The following is a 21,009-nucleotide window of genomic DNA, read 5'->3' on the forward strand; positions in this document are numbered from 1 at the left end:
CACTAGCATTAAAATTTGACATTAAATGAAGAAAAAAATAGTACAGATTTTATAACAATTTAGTTTACATGGTGGGCTCTGCTTTTTATTATATAAGAGATGTATTTTTATGGGAACTATACTATGAAGCAGCCCTATCTTCTTGCATCCTTGGGGTTTTTTTGGCCTGGCTCCCTTTTTACTTTACACCAATTTTATGCCAGACAACTTCATGAATGTCCAGGCCACTGCTCCCAGTAAGTACTAGAGAAGGAAGGAAATTGGGGTGCCTCTTAATGCCAATAAACCTATGCTGCCTCCATGTACAACTGTTTTGGAAGCAATTCCAAGTTAGCAGATTAGCTATATACAACTTCTCAGATGCATTTCTGCGTCTTATTTAACATATGGAAGCAAATTAATTTTATTTGAAATGTGTTTCAAACAATGAGGCTCAATCCTTCAAGATTACAGTCCATGAACTCCCACTGAAGTGAGTCCTTGAATTCCTCAGGTGAACTCAAGCAACCAAATACCATTTCAGAAATGGCCTAATGATCTTGGGCTCTCTCCAGCCTGAGCCTTGGAAAGTTAAGGAGTAGGTGGTGCTGGATGGGGTTTTGTTGGGAAAAAAATCCACACAAAGAACTAAAGGTTAACCCAGTTCATTCTCACTGTTTTACTCCCACTCCATGCACAGTGACTTAACATCTTACCTGCTTGTCTCCTCTTTTCTCTATGCAATGTGAAATACAATTGTGTACATGAAGGGAAGGAACAGTGAATCTGCCTATCAGTACAATAAATGATTGATATTGTTCATATTGTCCACTTGAAACCCTGGATTTTGCCTTATTTAACATTTTAAAAGGGTAAAAAAAAAAAAGCCCCAAACCTTCTGTGTAAGAATATGTTGGCTACATCATTACAGTGAGAGGTAAGGCTTTTAAAGTGTTTTGACAGAATCACCACAGACTCTGAAATCTGTCTTCCCAAACATAAGTAAAGGTACCTGTCTCAGATCTGTTCACTGCTGCTGCCCACCAGCTGGCTCTGCTGTAGGGCACAACCAGAATGCAGGTCTCAGTCACCCACAGGCAGGGTTTTTCCTGCAGTTATTTCACCGAAATAAAACTTGGATTAAAAGACAGAAGTTTAGAACCCCAGTTCTAGCAAAGGTGTCTAGTGCAAAAAACCCCAGTGCAAAGCAAATTGTGACAAGTATGGCTCAGTCAAAACTGCTGTAAAACCTCCAGGTTTTAAACTCTAAATCACACCTGGAAGACTGATTTTTAAATGTCAGGGTTGGGGCAGAACAAGGCATAATAATAAGAGAGGTGATGATAGGGAAGATTTCTTCTTCCTTCTGGTAGACATCTGGTGATCAAAGAAAAATTGTAGCATGCACAAAGATTAATTACATGATGTACTGCAGGTATGCCATATTGCAGCTTAACACAGAAACTGAAACAGAGCTACTTGGGATACTCTTTACTGAAGCTATTAACCATTTTGCTGCCTATAAATACATAATTTACTAAAATAAACATGCAAAGAAACACTCAAGCTAACAAATACCAAAACCCACTGTCCTACAAATGCCGTCAAGTATTTTAGCCCATTGTAGTTTAAATATGTACAGATTAAAACTTAACTAGGTATTCAAATCAAAGAAGGTGATCTTCTAGAAATTTTAAAGCACAAACCAGCAAACTTAAAGAAAAATAACAATAGCAACAGTGAGGCTCTTCAAACCCTTGGCATTATAAATGCAGTGTTTGCTGACAGAAGTAAACCTTAACTGTACCAGGTCAGACAGAGTGAGTGCCTGCTTCCCCTTGGGCCCACAGCACTGTCTGGGCACCTCTAGAGGCCATTAACACCACCCAGCTAACCATTATGGAGAATATAATGTGAATTTCCACCAACAACTTAATTATGATTGAACACAACCCTTGAAACAAATACTTTGGCTCTCCTTTGTTCGCTGCTTCACTATTCTATTATCAATAGTTCATGTGCAGTATCAAAGCACTGATCTAATCCTCCCTGTTTAGAACTTAGTTACCCACCTTTGAAAATACTATCCACACAAGCTAATGAAATTTCTGAACACCTTATTCCATGAGCAAATGTCAAATACAGATCAGGGTGCTGACAGTCATCAGCACTTTTATGCAAAATGAACCTTGTCAATGAATAAAATACATACACACTGGTGCTAGACTCACCTTAGACCTCAGTTAAGGCTGTGTTTCTCTACATAAGGTTTGCTTTTTCTGATTTTTATTAAGACCTCATCATAATCATGGTTATAGCCACTGGTTATGGAGGGCAACTGAAATCCACTCCTACTTACTGTGGCTTTGAAAAGATACAGAATGCCTACTTGGGCACCTGAATAAACATGGCCTGATTTTCTGAAGTGTTGAACACCTCCAATTCCCTATGAAATCAATTGAAGTTGTTCTTCAGCAACTAAAAGCAGGTCAGTGTACTCAAATCCCAAAGACTATTTTATGGCATATTAAATTATCACGTAAGGCTGTGGGGTTACCTTTGTTCAAGTAGCATTACTTATTTAGCAGTTACAATACAAGATGCTATACTGGAGGACTACAAACTTTCCTGCAGTTCAGCATCTTTAGTTACATGTTATTAGTATGGGAAAAAAAGAAAACATAAATTAACAGTTCACATGAACTTGGAAGCCAGCACAGTTAGGAACTCACAGTTCCCTCATATAGTATCATCCTCTGTTTGTAAAGCAAATCCTCAACTTGGAAAATAGAAGCAATATTCTCAACAGTAATTAAAATATTTAAGAGGAGAGAGTTCCCAGAACTAGGAGAACTAAAGACTTACAGCAGTTCTGGCATCATAGTGAGAGGAAATACAACAGATTTCTCTCATTTGCATCTTAAATGATTTTCACAACTTATTGATAAGCCCCTACTATAGCACAATAACACTTTTGCAGCACTGAATTAATCTAATAAATTGTAGCAAGTTCAAAGACAGTAAATCACCAGTAGAAATAAAAAGGATAATTTCAATATTTAATTAAGCAGACAAGATGTACTTTTCAGTTGGAAACAGACAATGAATCCCCTTTGTGGGTGTCTCCAAGTTAAGCTCATGGAAGTGGTAACACCTTTCATTGACAGACCATGCAAAAGTAATTTTTAAGAAGGTATTTGGATTTTAGGGAAGCATTCTTGTGACTCATGAAAATTAAAATGCCTCTGCAACCCTGACTCCTGTTGCAATCTCCAATGTACACCATCATCTTTTCTGACTCATTCCTCCTTGGTCCTGTCCCTCCAACTTCATAAAATGATTTTGCCACAAAGCAGTAATTTTTTTTTTATCCTTCCCTTTACATTTGGGCTCACTGGTAATCTCAGGGTGAGAAATGTAATAATCTCAGGGCAAATATGCCAGCCTAAATCAGCACAGGCATTACCTCTCCTCCCAGGATTCCATATTGTTTGGAATAAAGAAGCTGTGATGACTGTGCTTTATTTCAACCTGTGAGTAATACAAAGCTGTGGATTGGAGACCTCTTGAGTTTTAGCAGTATTTTATGCCTTTTTCAGGACAGTCTAATCCTCATCAGCATTTAGGAACAGCTTATTTTGGAATTTCCAAAAGACACTGCCTGGGTTAAGTAGTAGCCATAAAACTTCTTTTATCCTTTTCCTGAGTTCAGATATCATGTGTTGCTGCTTGAGTAACAATTACATTGTATTTAGGCAAAACATAAACTTGATATGTTTAGGATTCATGTCTTCATAGCAATGTTCCTTTCTTGTCCCTACCAAGTCTAACAACTCTTACTGAAGGAAATCTGTCCCAGCCAGACTATTCCATTCTCCTGCAGCAGTGGATGACAATAGATCAGTTAACGTTTTTTCACTTAACCAAGTCTATATATTAGCAAGTATTTTGTAAGTTAAGTAACATATAACTCCTAAAACATTATATGCCATTTCTAAAACCTGCATATTGTATACACCTTGTCAAGACAAAATGTTCAGCATCTAAAAGCAACTAACTTGTATAGTTTGAAATGGATGTCACTGGCATAAGCAAGATAAAAGAAACCCTATTCTTATTATAGATGCTCATTAAAACTTAAAATGTGCTTTCTGGTTACATCGCTTTAAAAATAGGTTTTTTGTCATTTTACAATTAATATTTCATTTAGCTATGAACAGTTAGTTAATAGGTAAAAGACTTCAGAAGCAGTACCCATTTCTACAAATTACAAACATTCTGTTAGTAAATAAATCCCCAAGATCTCTTTGCAAGACAGGCTGTAAGAGGCCTCCCTTCAATATTCTGACAATATCAGATGAAGCAAAATCTGGTATCCTATTTTTCTATTATTTTATACACAGGGAAGAGAGCTGTATGACAGGCAGAAGTGGTTCCTAGCCCCCAAAGGCAAACATAAACTGGATCCCAACTTCATGTTGAGACTTGCCTCTTTTCTTAATGTTTCCCACCTGTGCCCCACACAGGACGTATGTTTGTGAGCTAAAAGGAACTTGCCAGTCTTCTTGCTTCAGATGACCATGTCGGAGGGAATACTGCAAATACACCTGTCCTGCTGTTCACAGGCTACAGAAATAACTTCAGGTCACATGAAGTCTATGGCAATTTCAGAGACTGAAATCTCCAATCTCAGTCCAGTACTTCAACCACACAACACACTTAGCCATACTAAGTCACAGAAATCCATATACAGGAGACTGAGAGGAACTTATTTTTATTGACAGCCTGTCACCAGAGGATAAGCTACTAGACATTCCAGAGAAATAACTGATGTTAAAAATAATGTGAGATGTGAATCTCACAAACATACATTTGAATTTTTCTCTGAAGCACTTTTTTTTCAATTGTCAAAGTCTTATATGGAACTGTATCCCATACAAGAACGTGCAAAAAACAGTATATATGGACTTAACTTCTCAATTAAATCACTTTTTGGGGAAAAGACATAGCTGTCATGTCAGAATTTGATCTTGACAACATACCTACCAAACCCAAGCTACCATAAAAAAGCTTTACACTGTTCTCAAGAACACTTTGAAGGCTGCTCCAATAAACAGTTGATTTGTTTTATTATCAGTGCCTGTTCAATCCCACACAGGACCAACACTCCCAGGAGAAAGGCACATGGAAGCGTGCACTAATACAGTCCACACTTTCAGCAGAATACATCTTAGCTTGCTTCAGATTTGTAATAAGGCAATCAAGTGACTTCAAAGTCAGATGCTGGCGTATGTTAAGTATGCCCTGGATTCTGTGGAAAAATATATGACCATCACCAGCACCTGAAGGAAGACATCCTTAAATTGGTTCTATTGTCCTGATTCTTAAATCAATGTATTAGTCTCAAAGCACATAAAATTAAGTACATGCTTGTATGTGGGGACAGGCAGGAGCTCTAGTTAAACACCAAAAAAAAAAAAAAATTATTGACTCAGGTTGTAAAGGCCAGAGGCTGATAATTTCTTTGAAGAATTCCAGCCATTGTCTGAGGCATGAGGGACAAAATCTACCAACTCTCTAAATTTGGATAAAAGAGGGAGAGCAATTTTTTTTATCACCTGCTTATCTGAGATGGATAAATTGACTAGAATCAAAGGTAATGCTATCTAGAAGTTTTTTTACCAGTACCAGACTGTGAATGCAAATGAAACCAAGGGATTTTTTTGTATATTTCAACAAATGAGGTTTCAATACTTGCAGTCTCAATATACCAACATCCCTTTAACAGTCCCAAATAAAACACTTTTTATGGAGAGCTGCCATAGTCACACATATATAATAACAAATGATTTTTGGCTTCTCGGTTTCAAGAACATTAACTTCATTATGACAAAGAGCAAGCTCCTCAGAAAGGCACTGCATTTTTAAAGTTCAGAAAAAGATAATTAACAGACTGAAAATGTCACAAAAGATGAGACAAGACAATTAGGCATTTCAAGACTTCCTAAGTAACCACAGGAGTTACATCTTTTCCCAGTGTATGTAGTCCTGCTAATAATGTGAAACTGTATCTGCAAGTTTAGACCTTCAGTAAAAAGTGTGAAGATTAGGACTTAGTATTTTGTTTCTCGCTTCACATTAATGATAACATTCAGTTATGATAGTACTGAAATGCTATTTGTGTTACAATATTAAGTGACACTTGCATATATATGACAAAAAATATCCTCAGGAGATAAAAAAAAAAAAAAAGAAAAGGCTGATTGTAGATAATAGCATGGCTATGTAAGAAAATCTAAAGACCAATGAAATATTAGTGACCAACTATTGTTCACTATTGGCAACATAATAGATTTTACATTGGAAAAATGTACAAAATATATTCAAAATACCACAGTTTCAAAATATTTTATTAAATTAGCATAAAAAAGATTTTGAAGGCTACTTCTCAATTGGTTATTTCTAAATATAAATGAAAAAGTAGTGGTTCATTTCCAAGAATCTCCACCATAAAGTCATGTATTTTAGGAGCCTTTTGTTTTTCTAATCATTGCTTCCATCATATCCCACTGCTCTTTGGTAACCTAAGCAAAGAAAAGAGATTTTATTGTAATTTCATATAATACTCGCACATCAAACTATCTGAATATAAAATAGCAAACAAGGAAATTAATACCCTCTTCAAATCATTGAATTCTCCTGCCATAGAAACATATTCTCCACCATCCATTCTGATAACCTAGAAAGAGCACAAACAGTGTATTTAGTAATTGTGTGATTTCTACAGTATTCCCTTGTTATGAACTATGAAAATAAATTTTACTGATTTGGGTGAAAAATGACTATACTGAAAAAAAATGCAATACAATCACTTTTAAAAGTTCTTTTTAAAGGTGTTAACAACCATGCATTACACTTAAAAGATGAATAATACTTGTAAATAATTTTAAATCAAGATGCTTTGTTTCTATTCTGAATCCAGGGCTTTAAGAAAATATCAGCAATACTCACACTATCATCAGGTTAATTGTAAAAACAAGATCAACCAAAACTCACTGCTCCATTAACCCAGCTTGCATAGTCACTGCAGAAATATGCAGCAAGATTTGCAATTTCTTCTATAGTTCCCAAACGACCACAGGGAATCCTCTCAATAATCTTCTTTTCAAATGCGCCTGTTGGGTCAAGGCGGCTAAAGGCACCCTGAGAATTAAAAGGAAAATTTAAAAAAAATTATAACAACATCAGAAAATAAAACCAAACAGAGATTTGACTCCACATGTACAATATGGAAGTTAGTATTTGTAAGCTGTCTACACCCTGTCAGTAGCACAAAAAAGAAGGAAGTAGAAAAGAAAAGCAATTTATCCCTGTTGTACTGATATGCATCTATTGATGATAAGTTGGAATTTAATCCATTTGGGATAGTCACCTACCATCTATCTGTGGAAAACAAAAGGGTTTAATCAGCTTTTTTTCCTCAAACACCCTTGATAAACATTTGAGGAAATAACCAAGACTCAAAATTGCTGCATGGACAGAGGAGAGGAACAAGGGGAGAAGAGGAACAGAAAAGTGACCAGAAATAAATTATACATGACTGAGTAAATAAAATGGAAAAGAAAAAAACATCAAATTCGGTTAAAGTGCAGCAACTGCTAAAGGAAGTCATCGGAAGCTTTAGTTCTTGAATAGCTTAAAATGGCACAGGAAATAAAAGGGTTTTTTTTCCTGCTCCTCCACAAGGAAGTAACCTCACTCAAAATCAGAAATGTACCAGTAACATTTATGTTAAATTACTGGAGTTATGATTTAAAGCACATTGTAATTCATGTAATCATGGCTGCAAGCATGCCATTTAAGTCTTTTATTGCCATGTTTTTAATTGCCAGTTTATAAGCCTAACAGTGTTGTGTTTGTATGCCTTACTCTTTTCCCATCATGACTTAAAAACAGTATGATTTAAAGCCATGGATATTGCCCCTAAGGCAGAAAACCTTGATTTTGTGATATGCTGTTGGCCTTTTTATGCTTTCAGGAAAATTTCAAGTTAAAACCATACTCCAAATGTAGCATTTTATTAAGAATACACAGTATCTCAAGCAGATTATACACTATTAGTTCAAAAACGGAACATTACCTGGATGTACCACTATAGACATTTAAATCCCTTAACTTGCCAAATGTTTTTCTTCTACTGTTACTTAAAAATACACAAGATACAAGGCCTGGAGAACTCTTGGTCTGATCCTCTAAGTGTATTTCAACATTCTTATAATCCTGCTAATTCTGCCACTTATTTTTATTTCTAGTGAAAAGAGTCAAAACTAGGTTTTCCAGTGTAGCATCTAAAACTGACAAGAGGGGAAAAGGAAAGAATAGTAAATAAAACAAATACACAAAAAAATAAAAAATAACCAACTCTGCACCCCTATTCCCAAAAAAGCAGCAAAAACAACTGTGAAATATTTTATGGAAAAAGTAATACCATTATTAGTTGTTAGTGCTCATAATCCTAATAATTTGATCCAATGGGAAATGGATCCTCCTTTCTCTTCTTTCAGGACTGCTTTCTTTATTCTTCCTGTTCCAGCTGCTCTGGAATACTTCCTTCAAACCCTCCAGTTCTCCTTCTCACTCACTTCAAAGTTTCTCATCTCTTTGCCAACTTAGTTTTTCTAGTTTTGAGATTTTCAACAAAACTAGTGAGATTCTGTTCTCATATACCTAAAAGAGATTCTAAGATTTTGGAATGTTTTAGATGTTTTGTTTAAAAATATGGGGTTAGGCAGAAACAGGAACTTTACTCCAACAACTGTAAAAATTCACTCCACTTAACAACGTATACAGAAATATGAATCATCATTAAGAACTTTGATATATCAATTCTTTCAAACATTAAAAAAAAATTATTCTATTTATATCAAGTGTAGTAGAGGGGACAGTGGCAGGTCTCAGAAGTTCAAGAAATCCTATTTTATAAAAAGACTAAGAGGGAAGTGTGTTCAATATTCCAGCACAGTCTTGACTATCAAGGAAATCATATTAGAATTTACAGCTACAGAAAAGTTAGACTGTTGTGAAGTTAAGTCTGTACTACAAAGCATATTCAAGGCTGTGTTTCACTTCATGCCATGTACCTTTGTTTTTATTGGACCTGGTTGAATCACATTGAATCTCATGCCATATCTACCCCATTCAGCCGCAAGAGACCTAAAAATTCATTAACAGAATGCATCAATATTTTAAGAACAATATTGTAATCCTATTCAGAAAAAAAGAAATTAAAATTTAATCAAATGTGTAAATATTAGAACATTCCTGAAACAGACTATTTCTACTTAAAGGGGTTTTTTTTTTGTGCTTAACAAAATAATTTCAGAGAAGCAAAACAAAAATCTCATTTACCAACAGAGGATGATTGTAATCACAGGTAAAGCAGGGTGAAGGAGCAATGCTTTCTCCCTTGCAAAGCAGGGATGGTGTTGGCACCTTACCAAACAACTATTAGGCCATCATCTTTCTGTGGCAATTTAGATTATCCCACAAGTATACATTTCTAACATTTGCAACATAGCTCTCACATTATGTTTTGAAGTAAAACAGAGGATACATTTTAAAACAGGATCACTAGAATAGCTTTGCTTTATGACATTTTCTCTGCATGATGAGTACTTTGGATCTACTATGGTGAATGAATTAGCTGAGTCATAACATCTCTGAAAAGTACACATTTCCGTTACAGCTCTGTAGAACAGAAATCAAGACCATTACTCAGTCCCTCATTTTCTTACAGATAAAGAATTCTAGTTACTAAAAGGCTTTCAAACTATTCAATTCTTTCTGCTGAAGTGCAGAGAAAAGATCTATCTATGTGCTATGAGGGACTAGCCTGAAATTAAAATTGAGAGAAATCATTTTGTTTGCTGAGCAGCATGGATATGTCAACATGATACTGTTCTGAACTAAGTAGAACTGCAGACTTTAATTTTAAATAGTGACAGGAAACAAATTTGTTGATGAAACTAAACAGAACTGAAGCCACGCTATACTGCACCCATATAACAGACATGTATTTTCATCAGACAAAAGAATGTAGAAGGTGCTACAGATCTCAAATAGTCCCCCTAATAGCTGTTCACCTATGCTGGTTCACCTATGAGAATGCAAGAGAACCTGATTATCAAAACACCGTGAAACAAACTTTGGGACTTGCAATTGCCAAAAGAAGTAGTTTTACTTGTCCTTATCTCTGTCTTGTAAAAAAACCCAGTAGCAGTTAATACTTCCCTCTGTAAGAAGTTGGCAGCATACTAGTTTCTTGCTAGGACACTGGAGCCTGGATTGAACTCTTGTGTTACAGTGAAATATGGGGAATATACTAATGAGCTCCATTTTTATAGACCAACTACCCCATCCTAAGGATGTGGAAACCAAAGCACACATTTTGCTGTATTACTCACTTGCTCATTGCTTCTACACCAGCCTTGGCAGCGGCACTCGGCAACACAAATCCTGAACCACTCTCTGCATAAATTGTTGTAATAGCCAGGAATGCTGCTCCTAGAAGGTGCAAAAACATTTAAAAAACAACCCCCACCACACAAATCAAACAACCCTGAAGATCAAACTCTCAAGTTCAGGTAAAAGCAAGCTAAATGGTACAAAAGTTTTCAGCTCAAGTGGGCTCACTCTGGGCATGAAAAGGCATTTTAAAAATACAGTGTTTGAAACTTTCTTTTCAAGCCTTTTTATTTCAGTTCCCTCTTTTGCATGAGCATTAAGAGTTGCTCCAGGTAAGTGCAAATAGCTAGTGATTAGGCTCTGAAGGTCAAAGCCCTCAGACTTCCATAATAATGAACTTAATGCATAAATTAGTCTAACTGGAGTGAAGGCCTAAGATCTTACAGTGTTTTTTCAGAAGCTGCCCTAGTCTAGTTGTCACTAACCAGACATTTTGCGCTAAATTCATCAATTACTGAGTAGAGTAAAAACCCCATCAAAACAAAACAACAACAAAGACAAATCACAAAAAAACCCACAAAAAACCACAAAACTCCCCACCAAACAAACAAACAAACCAAAAACCTGAAACAAAAACCAACCAACCAAAAAAAAAAAAAAAAAAAACAAACAAAAAACAAGGAAAAAAAATCACCAGTAACAGTTAGGTTTGGCATAATCTGAAATTAACAGCTGAGAGCTTGAGTTAATGTTTATGCAGAAAAATAAAGAAATTTTCAGAAGCCTTTTCTGCAGCAGAGCCAATTACAGAGTGAACCTGCATAACATTTCCTAGTATTATCACAACAAACTCCATTATAAAATAACTACTGTCTTTTATATGCAATATTTTGTAACAGATTTAGCAAAAACATTCTAGAATATAATGGAAACTGCAACTGCTTATTTAATCTTTCTTTTATAGAATCCTGCAGATTATGTCTGATCAATGACTGGCATGATCATACTGTAGCTGGGAAATGAAGGACAAGGGATAACAGTTCACTGCTTGCGTCACAGTAACTAAAATAACTGTTCTACTTACTATATTTTAAAAATAATTTAATTAGAATAACTGCCCAAGGGATATTTCTAAAACAATATACACAACTGATAGATTGCATGTAAGTAGAGACTCAGATAAAAAAATTACAGTAATATTACACAAAAGAAACTAAAGAGAATCATAAGCACTAAATTAAATGCCAGCAGATATCCAGAAATCATGGGCCTTGATTATAAAAAAGGAGTCTTCACTGAGAGTCTTTGAAAGGCAAAAAACCATAGAGCAACTTTGAAGTTATCTAGAGATGATTGTTAATTACACATCTTGTAGAATTAAACCACAGGTTTTCTTTTTAAATATAGGTTAAATACAGGTAAGCTAGGTGAACCTAACACAGAAGCAAGAATAACTGAGAAATTTACAGCTCTGATATTTAAAGAACACTTCAGCTCATACACAACTTTTATTTCTAAAGCCTATACTCATAGAATGGACAATAAGTAATCAATTAGCTCCTCTCACTTTTTAAAAATAAGTAACATGCTAGCAGATTACAAGTTCCTTTTAAATACCATCACAAACTTGCAGTCTAAAAGCAGAGAACTTTTATTTACTACGTTAGACTTAATGTAGGTCACACTGCAGACCTAAAGGACATTGCAGTGTTCTAGAAACTGTCAGATTCGTAGTGTCCTCACAGACTGCTCTGAAATATTTGCACTAGATAGCATCACTTTAGAAACTAAGGTCTCTCCTCAAACTAAAAAAAAAAAAAAACCAAAACAAGCAAGTACAAAGAAAATGAAGGTGAGAAGACAAACATATGACTTACTTACAAAAACATGCCTTAAAGAAAGCCTTAAACAAAAAGTCTTATTTACAGATGGACTCCCCTAGAAAGAAGACATGCAAGTAATAGCAAAAGAAATTCACATGTTTTTGAAGCTTAGAAGTCAAAGAAAGAGAGACAAAATGAAGATGAATGGTGTCATGTCTGGATTTTACCAAATATGAGGATGGAAGTAAGGAAAGTAACATTGTTTTCATTCAACACCAGCAAAAACAAAAGCATGTTTCATTCAGTATTTCACATTGCTACACAGGCACACCACATGAACCTGGAAGACCATATTTCAATGGTCTGCCATAATGATACAGTAAGTCATAGCTGGGAATGGGTTTCTTATGTGGGAATATCAGCACTAGAATGGTGGAAATTAATTTTTCATGTGCTGCTAAAATATAGAGGGGCCATACTTGTATACTAACAAAAACTGCTACACACCCACTGAAACAACATTAACTTCATATTGTTATAATTAAATAGCAAAAGCTCATGGAATACTTTTTGGAGAGGATTTTGAAGAAATTCAGCTAATTCAGAGGTTAAAGAAATACCAGGATAAATACAAAAAGTAGTATTTCAACACAGTGGCTGTACCTAGAAGACGGGATTCAGTAGTGACGGCACATGGAAAACTGTAATTATATCTCACTGCTTTTAAATGAATTTGATATTATATTACTCTGATCTCATAAAATGAATTCCTTGTTTTTCAGTTTATAACTGGAATGTAAAATGAAAGCAGTTCTTTGTAAATAATCTGTGATATAACATAGAAGGGCATACATCACCTTTCCTTTTAAAACAGTAAGCTGGTTAAATAAATCTTTGGCTAAATAGTATATAAAAGAATATATTATATATATGCCACGGACGTGTATATATATATATATAATATTTTACAGAATAGTATATAAAAGGAAAGAGTATTTTAAGGTGAACCTGTGATATTGAATTAAACTTCTAGGTAGTCCAGAATTAAGAACTAAACTTGGGAAAATAAAATCTATCACTGATTTCATTTCCAAAATTCTTCTTCAAATTATCTTAAAGGTAATATGCTTTAGTACTATTAGTCATATAGCACAGCTGTAAATTTTATTTTAATGTAGGACGAAAACGGAAAGAGATATCCTAACTTCTGGTTCATTTAAAGAGGTATCCCATGTTCAGTTTAATTAAATTAACATACATAGAGAAAATTCAGAAGAAATAACAGGGGTTTTTTTAAAAACACAAACCTTTATTTTTTTTAATTTTAAAAATGTTTTACAACTAGAATTCTGCAATTAGATTTTTCTATTCGGCCTCAGTTGGCCTCTGGGTCCAATTGCACAATGAAGTAGTTGTTAGCCAGATCTACTGTGTGATACTTAAGTACAGCTTTCACTGAAAAAATTCCTCTCTAGAAGAATGTTAAAAATTGTATTTGTCTTCTCACATGAACTCTCAAAACTGGCTATAATAACAGTAAGGCAAGAAAAGCAGGTAATAGTATGTCACAATGCTAAAGATACCTTTTTGTGCTTTAATGAGCTCCTTTCCTATTTCCAGAGTTACAAAAGCAGTACCATTAAGTACAATATCAGTTATTGTTCTCCAGGCATTAGCAGAAAGTCGTTCAGAAGGGGAAATAAAGTTTCCAGCTGCGTTGTTTATCACAACCTGAAACACATGAAGGAAAAGAGTTAATTCAAAATAACTCTTCTTGAGACAAAAGTAAAGAATTTACAAGGAGCTTTTTAGTGTTTCCAGGGACAAAAGTAAAAATACCCTCTTTGAATGAGGTATGAGGGGCAGGGGAAGAGGGAGAATAATCTAGGAGAAATCTTGTGATTTCCAGCACAGATAAAGTATCAGTAACAGAAAATGAGCGGTATTTCCAAACTAGTATACTAAGGACCTGTATAATGTAGAGGCTGACTTAAGTCACTATTTTCCATAGTGTCTCAAGTGCATCCTAACAGAAAAGTTTGCCCCTATTAAATTCCAGCATCACATCTATTTAATATAACAGACCCATGTGAATAGAAACAAAAGGTGCCAACCTGATGACTAGAGTCTGGATGAAGTGACTCCTGTGTAACAGGAATTCAAACCAGTTGTAATGAAAATATTATGATACAATCAATGTACTGCAAACAATACTACAAAACTTTTGTTGAATAGATGTACCTCCATTGCTTCCTATAAATAATCATCAGGTAGAGGATACTTACACTTCAGGGGACTAAGCACACATTAGCAGTATTTAAACCAAAAATTATGTAGCCAGATCTACTGTATTTAATAATATAATGTGTTGAAGACGTAAACAATGTACTGTTAATGGAATGGCACCTTGATTCATGTAGGTTTGCACATAAAACAAACTATTTGTCCTGAAGAACTTCTGGGCTAAATTCTAATGAAGATATTGGAATTTTCAATATCAAAATAGAGCACAGTACATATTACATGAATGTAACACTAATAATATATGACAGCCATTAATTATACATATGTACAGCAAATTAAATTTAAAGGCTTTCCTGAAATCTAAAGGAATAAAAATCTAAACACCTTGAGATACTAACGAGATTACTCCAATCATTGAATAAATACAGGAAAGACACAACAATAAAACTAGTGAACTAAGAAGTGCGCCATATGATCTTTTAGGTATGTAGGATGGCCAAAATAAGACATGACAAAAGAATGATTGCTTTCTAATTGTGAGTAGCATTCTTGGAAATGGAATGAACAAAATAAAGCTGGAAGGACTTTCAAGTTACTGCCATTAACTTCTGTCTTTGAGAGCTCACCTCAAACACAGTATGGCAGTAAGTGATACCCAGGATTCATAAACATGTTTACAACAAAGAGAAAAACTGGACAAAAAGAACAGAATATTCAATTTACTATGCCATCTATCTTAAATAGACAGAATATGTGAAATTAAAGAGAAAGTAAATGATTGCAAAGAACAAGTCATGGGAAGCATTTATTCAGAAAATTATTGGTGCTCTAAATTTGTACTATACAGGAAGAAATCTCCTCCCTCTCTGCACACACGTAAAACCTGACGATCATGATTTTGACTTTGGCCAAAAACTGCCTTAACTAACAGTGAAAATAATCCAGAGAATCTTGTCTACAAATCAGGACAGTGAGCTGCCTTATTTCTAGCACTGTTATAGCATACAGCTATACAGTTGTATAGACTACAGTTTTTCTACTTCCTACAATATTTAAAATTCAGTAGGTTCTCTACCACACCTATAGGAAGTTCCTTGTGAGTGCAAATTGTCTATAACACACACAATTTTAAATTTAGTGCAAATTGTATATAACACACAGTTTTAAATTTACTGTAAACAGTTTTAAATCTGACTGTTCTTTACAATGATGCTACATCATCACACTTTCTATCAACAAGCAGAATCCAAGTTGTTATCTCACAAATCAGAATTTTATTATTATTATCCTTCAGACTGCACCAGATCACCTTCCTCACAATCTGATATAAGGAGCTCTGTTGCTTTGTGCCAAACTATTAAAAAGCAGATGCTTGGCTTGACAAATGACTTTTTTCTTCATTTTATGAGAACTTAATCTGCAAATTGGAACCTTCTTTGTGTATATTAATAAGCTAAGCAAGGATCAAAGAAGACATTTATGGTTCTTTCCATTCCTGTTTTGTGAAGCATTGTGTTAAGGTGTAATGCAGTAAACACAGGTAAATCACCTTTTCAGGAGGATTTAAGGGCAATATTCCATTCCCTTACTTCAATAGTCCAGAATTGTTCCATTATTTGAAATGAGACATTAGACCTCAGAATAAGGGTAAAAATGTTTCGTCTACTTGGCCCCTAAATATTTTAAGAACCACAGGAATAGAGTAACTGATCTAACTGTGAATGTTAGCTTTACCTTGAAGTATTGCCACTGTTCTGTCTACTGTCTTTTTATATTCCATTAACTTTCTATCTTATTAAGTTTCTTCATACCCACTATGCAAAGTATTTTCAGTAATGAAGAATAAGTTCTTTCCTTTCCCTAGAAGACTTACATCAGGGAGTCCTGCCACTTGGATTGTTTCAGCAACAGCATTCTTAACTGAAACAGGATCTCTCACATCACACTGGGTGGCATGAACCTAAAGAATAATGGAAAGGCAGTTTTAAGACTTAAAAACTATATCATTCATACATTAAACAAGTCCATAGAAGCATACAAATGCAAAAAAAAAAAAAATCCAATAAAATGTAGAGCATACTACGTAACACATTCATAATTCTGCAAAAATTTACCTTATTCCCTGTTTTAGAAGAAATTTCGTCTGCTGTTCCTTTCAAAACATCCAGCTTCCTAGAAATAATTATTAACATCCCTTATGTCAGTTAAATGCAATTACAATTCAGATTACTAAAATCTTTTTTTTCTGAGCAAATATGAACTACAACTTAAAATATGTGTGTGTACCCATGCATGTTGCTGATTTTCATCAATTAAAACTCATTGTTTTAAACATAGTAGAGTAAAAGTATGCTTAACCACTAACTTTCTGAAAGAAAACTTTAAGTAATTTATGATTAGTGCTACTTTAAAGCAACTCAGAAGTGACAATGTAAGAGACTCTAAAGCTAAACAACCTGTGATAAGCCAGAAAAAAAAGCACATGATCATAACAAAATTATTTTTAGCTACTACTCTACTAGTATTAATAACATATTCACATTTAAACTGAAAAAATTACTGTTAGGATGAATGTCACAACACTTCTGTTTATTTTGATTTAAAATAGATTGTTTTTCTAGACTTTACTGAAGTGCTTCTAGACTCTACTGCAGTTCTTAAGAGCTGTAGAAAATCATCATTAAAGGAAAATCAGGGCTCTTGTCTTCTGAGACAAATGGATTTAGTTCTTTACTGTAATTTAAATCTGTATCAAGAACACCTGTAATAACATTTATTACTGTTCAAAACTGCCCACTGCAAATTTTTGTTCTCTTTAAGGCTTTAGTTGAATTTATGACTAATATTTGAGGTTGTTTATTTTGATGTCACATTTCACGAAAATGTGCTTAGTTTATTTCTTCATACTGATTTTTATACCATTAAACATTTGCAGATAAATCTGCAAGTTTCTAGAATCCACACTGTAATTTAAACATGTATTGTAACTGAATAAATTGAATAATTTTTTTTCTGGTTTGTAAAGAATAAAACAACTATTCAGCAGTCAGGACTAAATTAAAGTTCTAAAACATCTTCATCAATATTTACCGGCTTGCTATAACACACTTGGCACCTAAACTGGACAAAGCTGTCGTCATCCCTTTGCCAAGCCCAGTACCTCCACCAGTTATAAAGGCCACTTTCCCTTGGAAGGTATTTGGTGGCAACATCACTTTTTGAAGAGGTGAGAAGAATGCAGCTTGTGGTGCACTGCTGTCTTGGTGCAGCACATTTGGCCCACGGCTGAAAAACTGAAAGGAAAAACCCAGAAAAGTTAGTTTATTATACTGCAACTAGAGAACTACTGAAAAAATACTTCAGTCATGCTTCTTGCTACTTCATGCATTTTTTGTATCTATCAGTTTTTCTAAAAGCATGTGGGAAACCATTAACAAGTAATTACAGAAGGACTTGGGCATCAGCTTGATATATGCACTGTAATTTATGCATAAACAAATCCACGTGATTTTATGTTACATATGTATGTATTTACAAATTTTAAATCTTCAGTAATAGACTCATGATTTTGATCCTTTACTACTGCATCCAACTGAACCTTCTCTACTGGAGAACAGGACAGAATCAAACTTCACAAGACCTGTCCTAATGGCCATTGGAGCTGCTAAGGAAACCAATGCCATTGCCCAGACAAAACCGGGCAGGGTTACGTTATCAGCATCACACCCTATCCCCCTTATCCCAGCAGAAATACCATGTACAGTAGTACATTAGCCTCAGAAAGACTGGTCCCTGCAAAAAGAAACATGATTGGAACACGTTTAAAAACAGACATGAAAAAAGAAGGAAATTCAGTATTATATCTAGAAAACTATGCTAGTAAGAAAATACCCCACAAATGTACTGAGAAATTTGTGATGTCACCAAGGAAGTTGCAGCAAAAATAGCTAACAAGATATTTCTAGCATCTTAATATGCTAAACTAACTCAAACCCTAATCTAAGTATTGAATTAAATGCCTTGGGACAGAAGCACTACAATAATAATTGTGAAATTCCCTTATTTAAAATACAAAAGTTACCATAACCTGAAGCTGCAAATGCTTCCAAGTATGACAAAACTAGATTTGCTTTATTTTTGATGTGCAAAACAATTAGAAGACTGAAAGTTATACTTATTTTCTCTGGTTTTACCTTGTACTTGTGCTTATTTTAATAAAAAAAAAAAATCTAATACAATTTTGTGAAAGAAAACTGAATGGTTACTGTTGTATGATCCTGTTAAAAAAACTATGCAATTGTTCAATAGACTGACATGAAGAAGAAAGGTAGTTTTAAAATAGTAAAAATATTGCACCTTATTGTTCTGTTTACTAATTCACATTTTGAACACTAAAATTAAGAGACAATGTATTTAGTGGTAGATGATTACTCCGGACTTCCCACAGCTACAATGCATTGAGAGTTTCACAGAGTTTGAAGCTGGCCTGCAGAAGTGTGCACATGGATCCTTCTGAGTGGTACTACATATATGCATAAGTAACTCAGGAGAACACAGAGAGAACCACTATGGAATCACACAGACAATTTAATACAGCTTAAAGCATGGTGCTTTAAGCAGGAAAGGGAAATGTGAAGGTTCTCTTTTTGGATTTAGTAGGCCCCTACTCATCCCTCTTCAGGAAAAAAAGCTCCCTCTGGAGAATTTCAGCTCATGGAAGAGACTGCAAATCAAGACAGCATTTGGACTCCCTTCAGGACATGGAGATAATCCTTGTGAGTGCTAAGACTCCCTTATCAGGTGCTCTAGTAGTGATAGACACAGCCCAGTCTTCTTGCTCTCCACGAAAGAAACACTGCAAGCAGCTTTCCTTCTGCTCCAGGGAGGAAGATAAGGACATGCTATAACAGAAGGAAGCAGAAGGCTGCACCAAGACTGATAAAGTATGGCAGTGATAACCAGCCAGTAAAGTTGTTATAATTGAGCAATCTTTTAGTCAGACTGCTTCTCCTTACTGGCTTGCACAAGAGGCTTCTATGACAGCATCCATGCAATTTAATCATTCCACTGCTTAAGGCTGAGATTTAAACTTAAATCTCAGGTGTAAACAGAGATATAAAGAAGTCAGTAAACAGCTTTAAAAAAATAAACATCAAACAACTAACACACAAATCATTGACAAACAAAAAACAACCCTCACCCAAGGGGTGGAAGTGAATTGTGAAATTACTGCAGAAGGCCATCTCAGAAACACAGAGTAATCACTGGAAAGAAGTACCGTGTTCATGGAGAACTGACTAGACATGGCCTCCAGCAATACCCACCTAGTCACAGAATCACAGAATGGCTTGGACTGGAAAGGACCTTAACGATATTATCTTGGTCCAACCCGCCTGTCATGGGCAGGGACACCTTCCACTGTAACAGGCTGCCCACAGATCCATCCAACCTGGTCTTGGACGCCTCCACAGATGGGGCATCCACAGCTTTTCTTGGTAACATGTCCATATCTAACCCAAAGCACCCTCTTTCAATCTGAATCCATTCCCCCTTGTCCTGTCACTACATGTCCCTGCCATATTTCTTGCAGGCTCCCTTCAGGTACCGGAAGCCAGCCATAATGCCAACTCGGTCACAAGTCAAGCCACGCCACTGCTTGGACAGCAACATTCCAGCCATTTACCGAAATGGATGGCCCTGCACAGCTGTGCTATCGGGGCCAAAGGGCGACAGCACTCGGGCGGGCGGCACAGCGCCCGGCGGTGGGGCAGCAGGCCGTGTGCCCGGGGGCTCAGCCCGGGGGCTCCGCGGCGGACAGCGCCGGCAGCTGAGGGGAGCCGAGGGCCGCTCCCTTCCCGGCAGCTTCCCCAACCCCGCCGCGGGGACCGCAGAGCCCCGCCGTGCCCTCCCGCTGACGGGACAACGGCGCCCGGGCAGAGCCGGGGCGGCGGGGCAGGAGGTGCGGAACATCTCCGCGGCGCCGCCCGTCCGCCCTCACCCCGGCAGCGCGGGAGCGCCTTACCCGCCCGGCGCCGAACGCGCGGGGGCCGCGCACCCCGCGCCGCCACAGCCGCGCCGCCGCCGCCATCTTCCCCCGCCGCGCTCTGCGCCTGCTCCGCGGGGAGCGGCCGCGGCAGCCGGCGGCACCGCCCCTGCCCCAGGTGCCGCAAAACGAGAAGGTGTAAAAAATTTGTTAAGAAAGGACGTTCTTTGATGTTTGATCTTTGTATACTTTCAAGCCTAATCAGCAAGAAAGGTGCAAACAAGCTCTAAGCGATGTCCAGGTGAAAAACAAATTATTTGTCGGTGGAATTGCCTTGCTAAGGCTTAGGGCTTGACATGATTCAGTAACCTCAGAGCTAGAGAGAGAGTAACAAAACTTGGAAAGAGGGATGTACTACTGACAGTGGACACAAAGAATGCAGGATTTATGGGCTACCAAGGGCATTTGGCAGAATCCCCACGATAAACAAAAACTAATAAAGTCAACTCCGCAACT

General features: G+C 36.2%; 1 protein-coding gene across 1 annotated transcript; it reads right to left on the reverse strand.

Annotated features, from left to right (window-relative positions):
• Window positions 1-6,371: 6,371 nt before the first annotated feature.
• On the reverse strand, window positions 6,372-20,615 carry DECR1 (2,4-dienoyl-CoA reductase 1). Its single transcript, XM_021543188.2, has 10 exons — window positions 20,533-20,615; window positions 17,601-17,803; window positions 16,625-16,682; window positions 16,384-16,470; window positions 13,850-13,997; window positions 10,443-10,542; window positions 9,120-9,192; window positions 7,036-7,182; window positions 6,656-6,718; window positions 6,372-6,563 (listed from the first exon to the last, which is right to left on the reverse strand). Exons 1-10 carry the CDS (start codon window positions 20,596-20,598, stop codon window positions 6,504-6,506), a joined length of 1,005 nt encoding a protein of 334 aa, XP_021398863.1. The 5' UTR covers window positions 20,599-20,615; the 3' UTR covers window positions 6,372-6,503.
• Between the last annotated feature and the right edge of the window lie 394 nt (window positions 20,616-21,009).

Source organism: Lonchura striata, chromosome 1, assembly GCF_046129695.1.
Source record: "Lonchura striata isolate bLonStr1 chromosome 1, bLonStr1.mat, whole genome shotgun sequence".
Classification (NCBI taxonomy): Eukaryota; Metazoa; Chordata; class Aves; order Passeriformes; family Estrildidae; genus Lonchura; species Lonchura striata.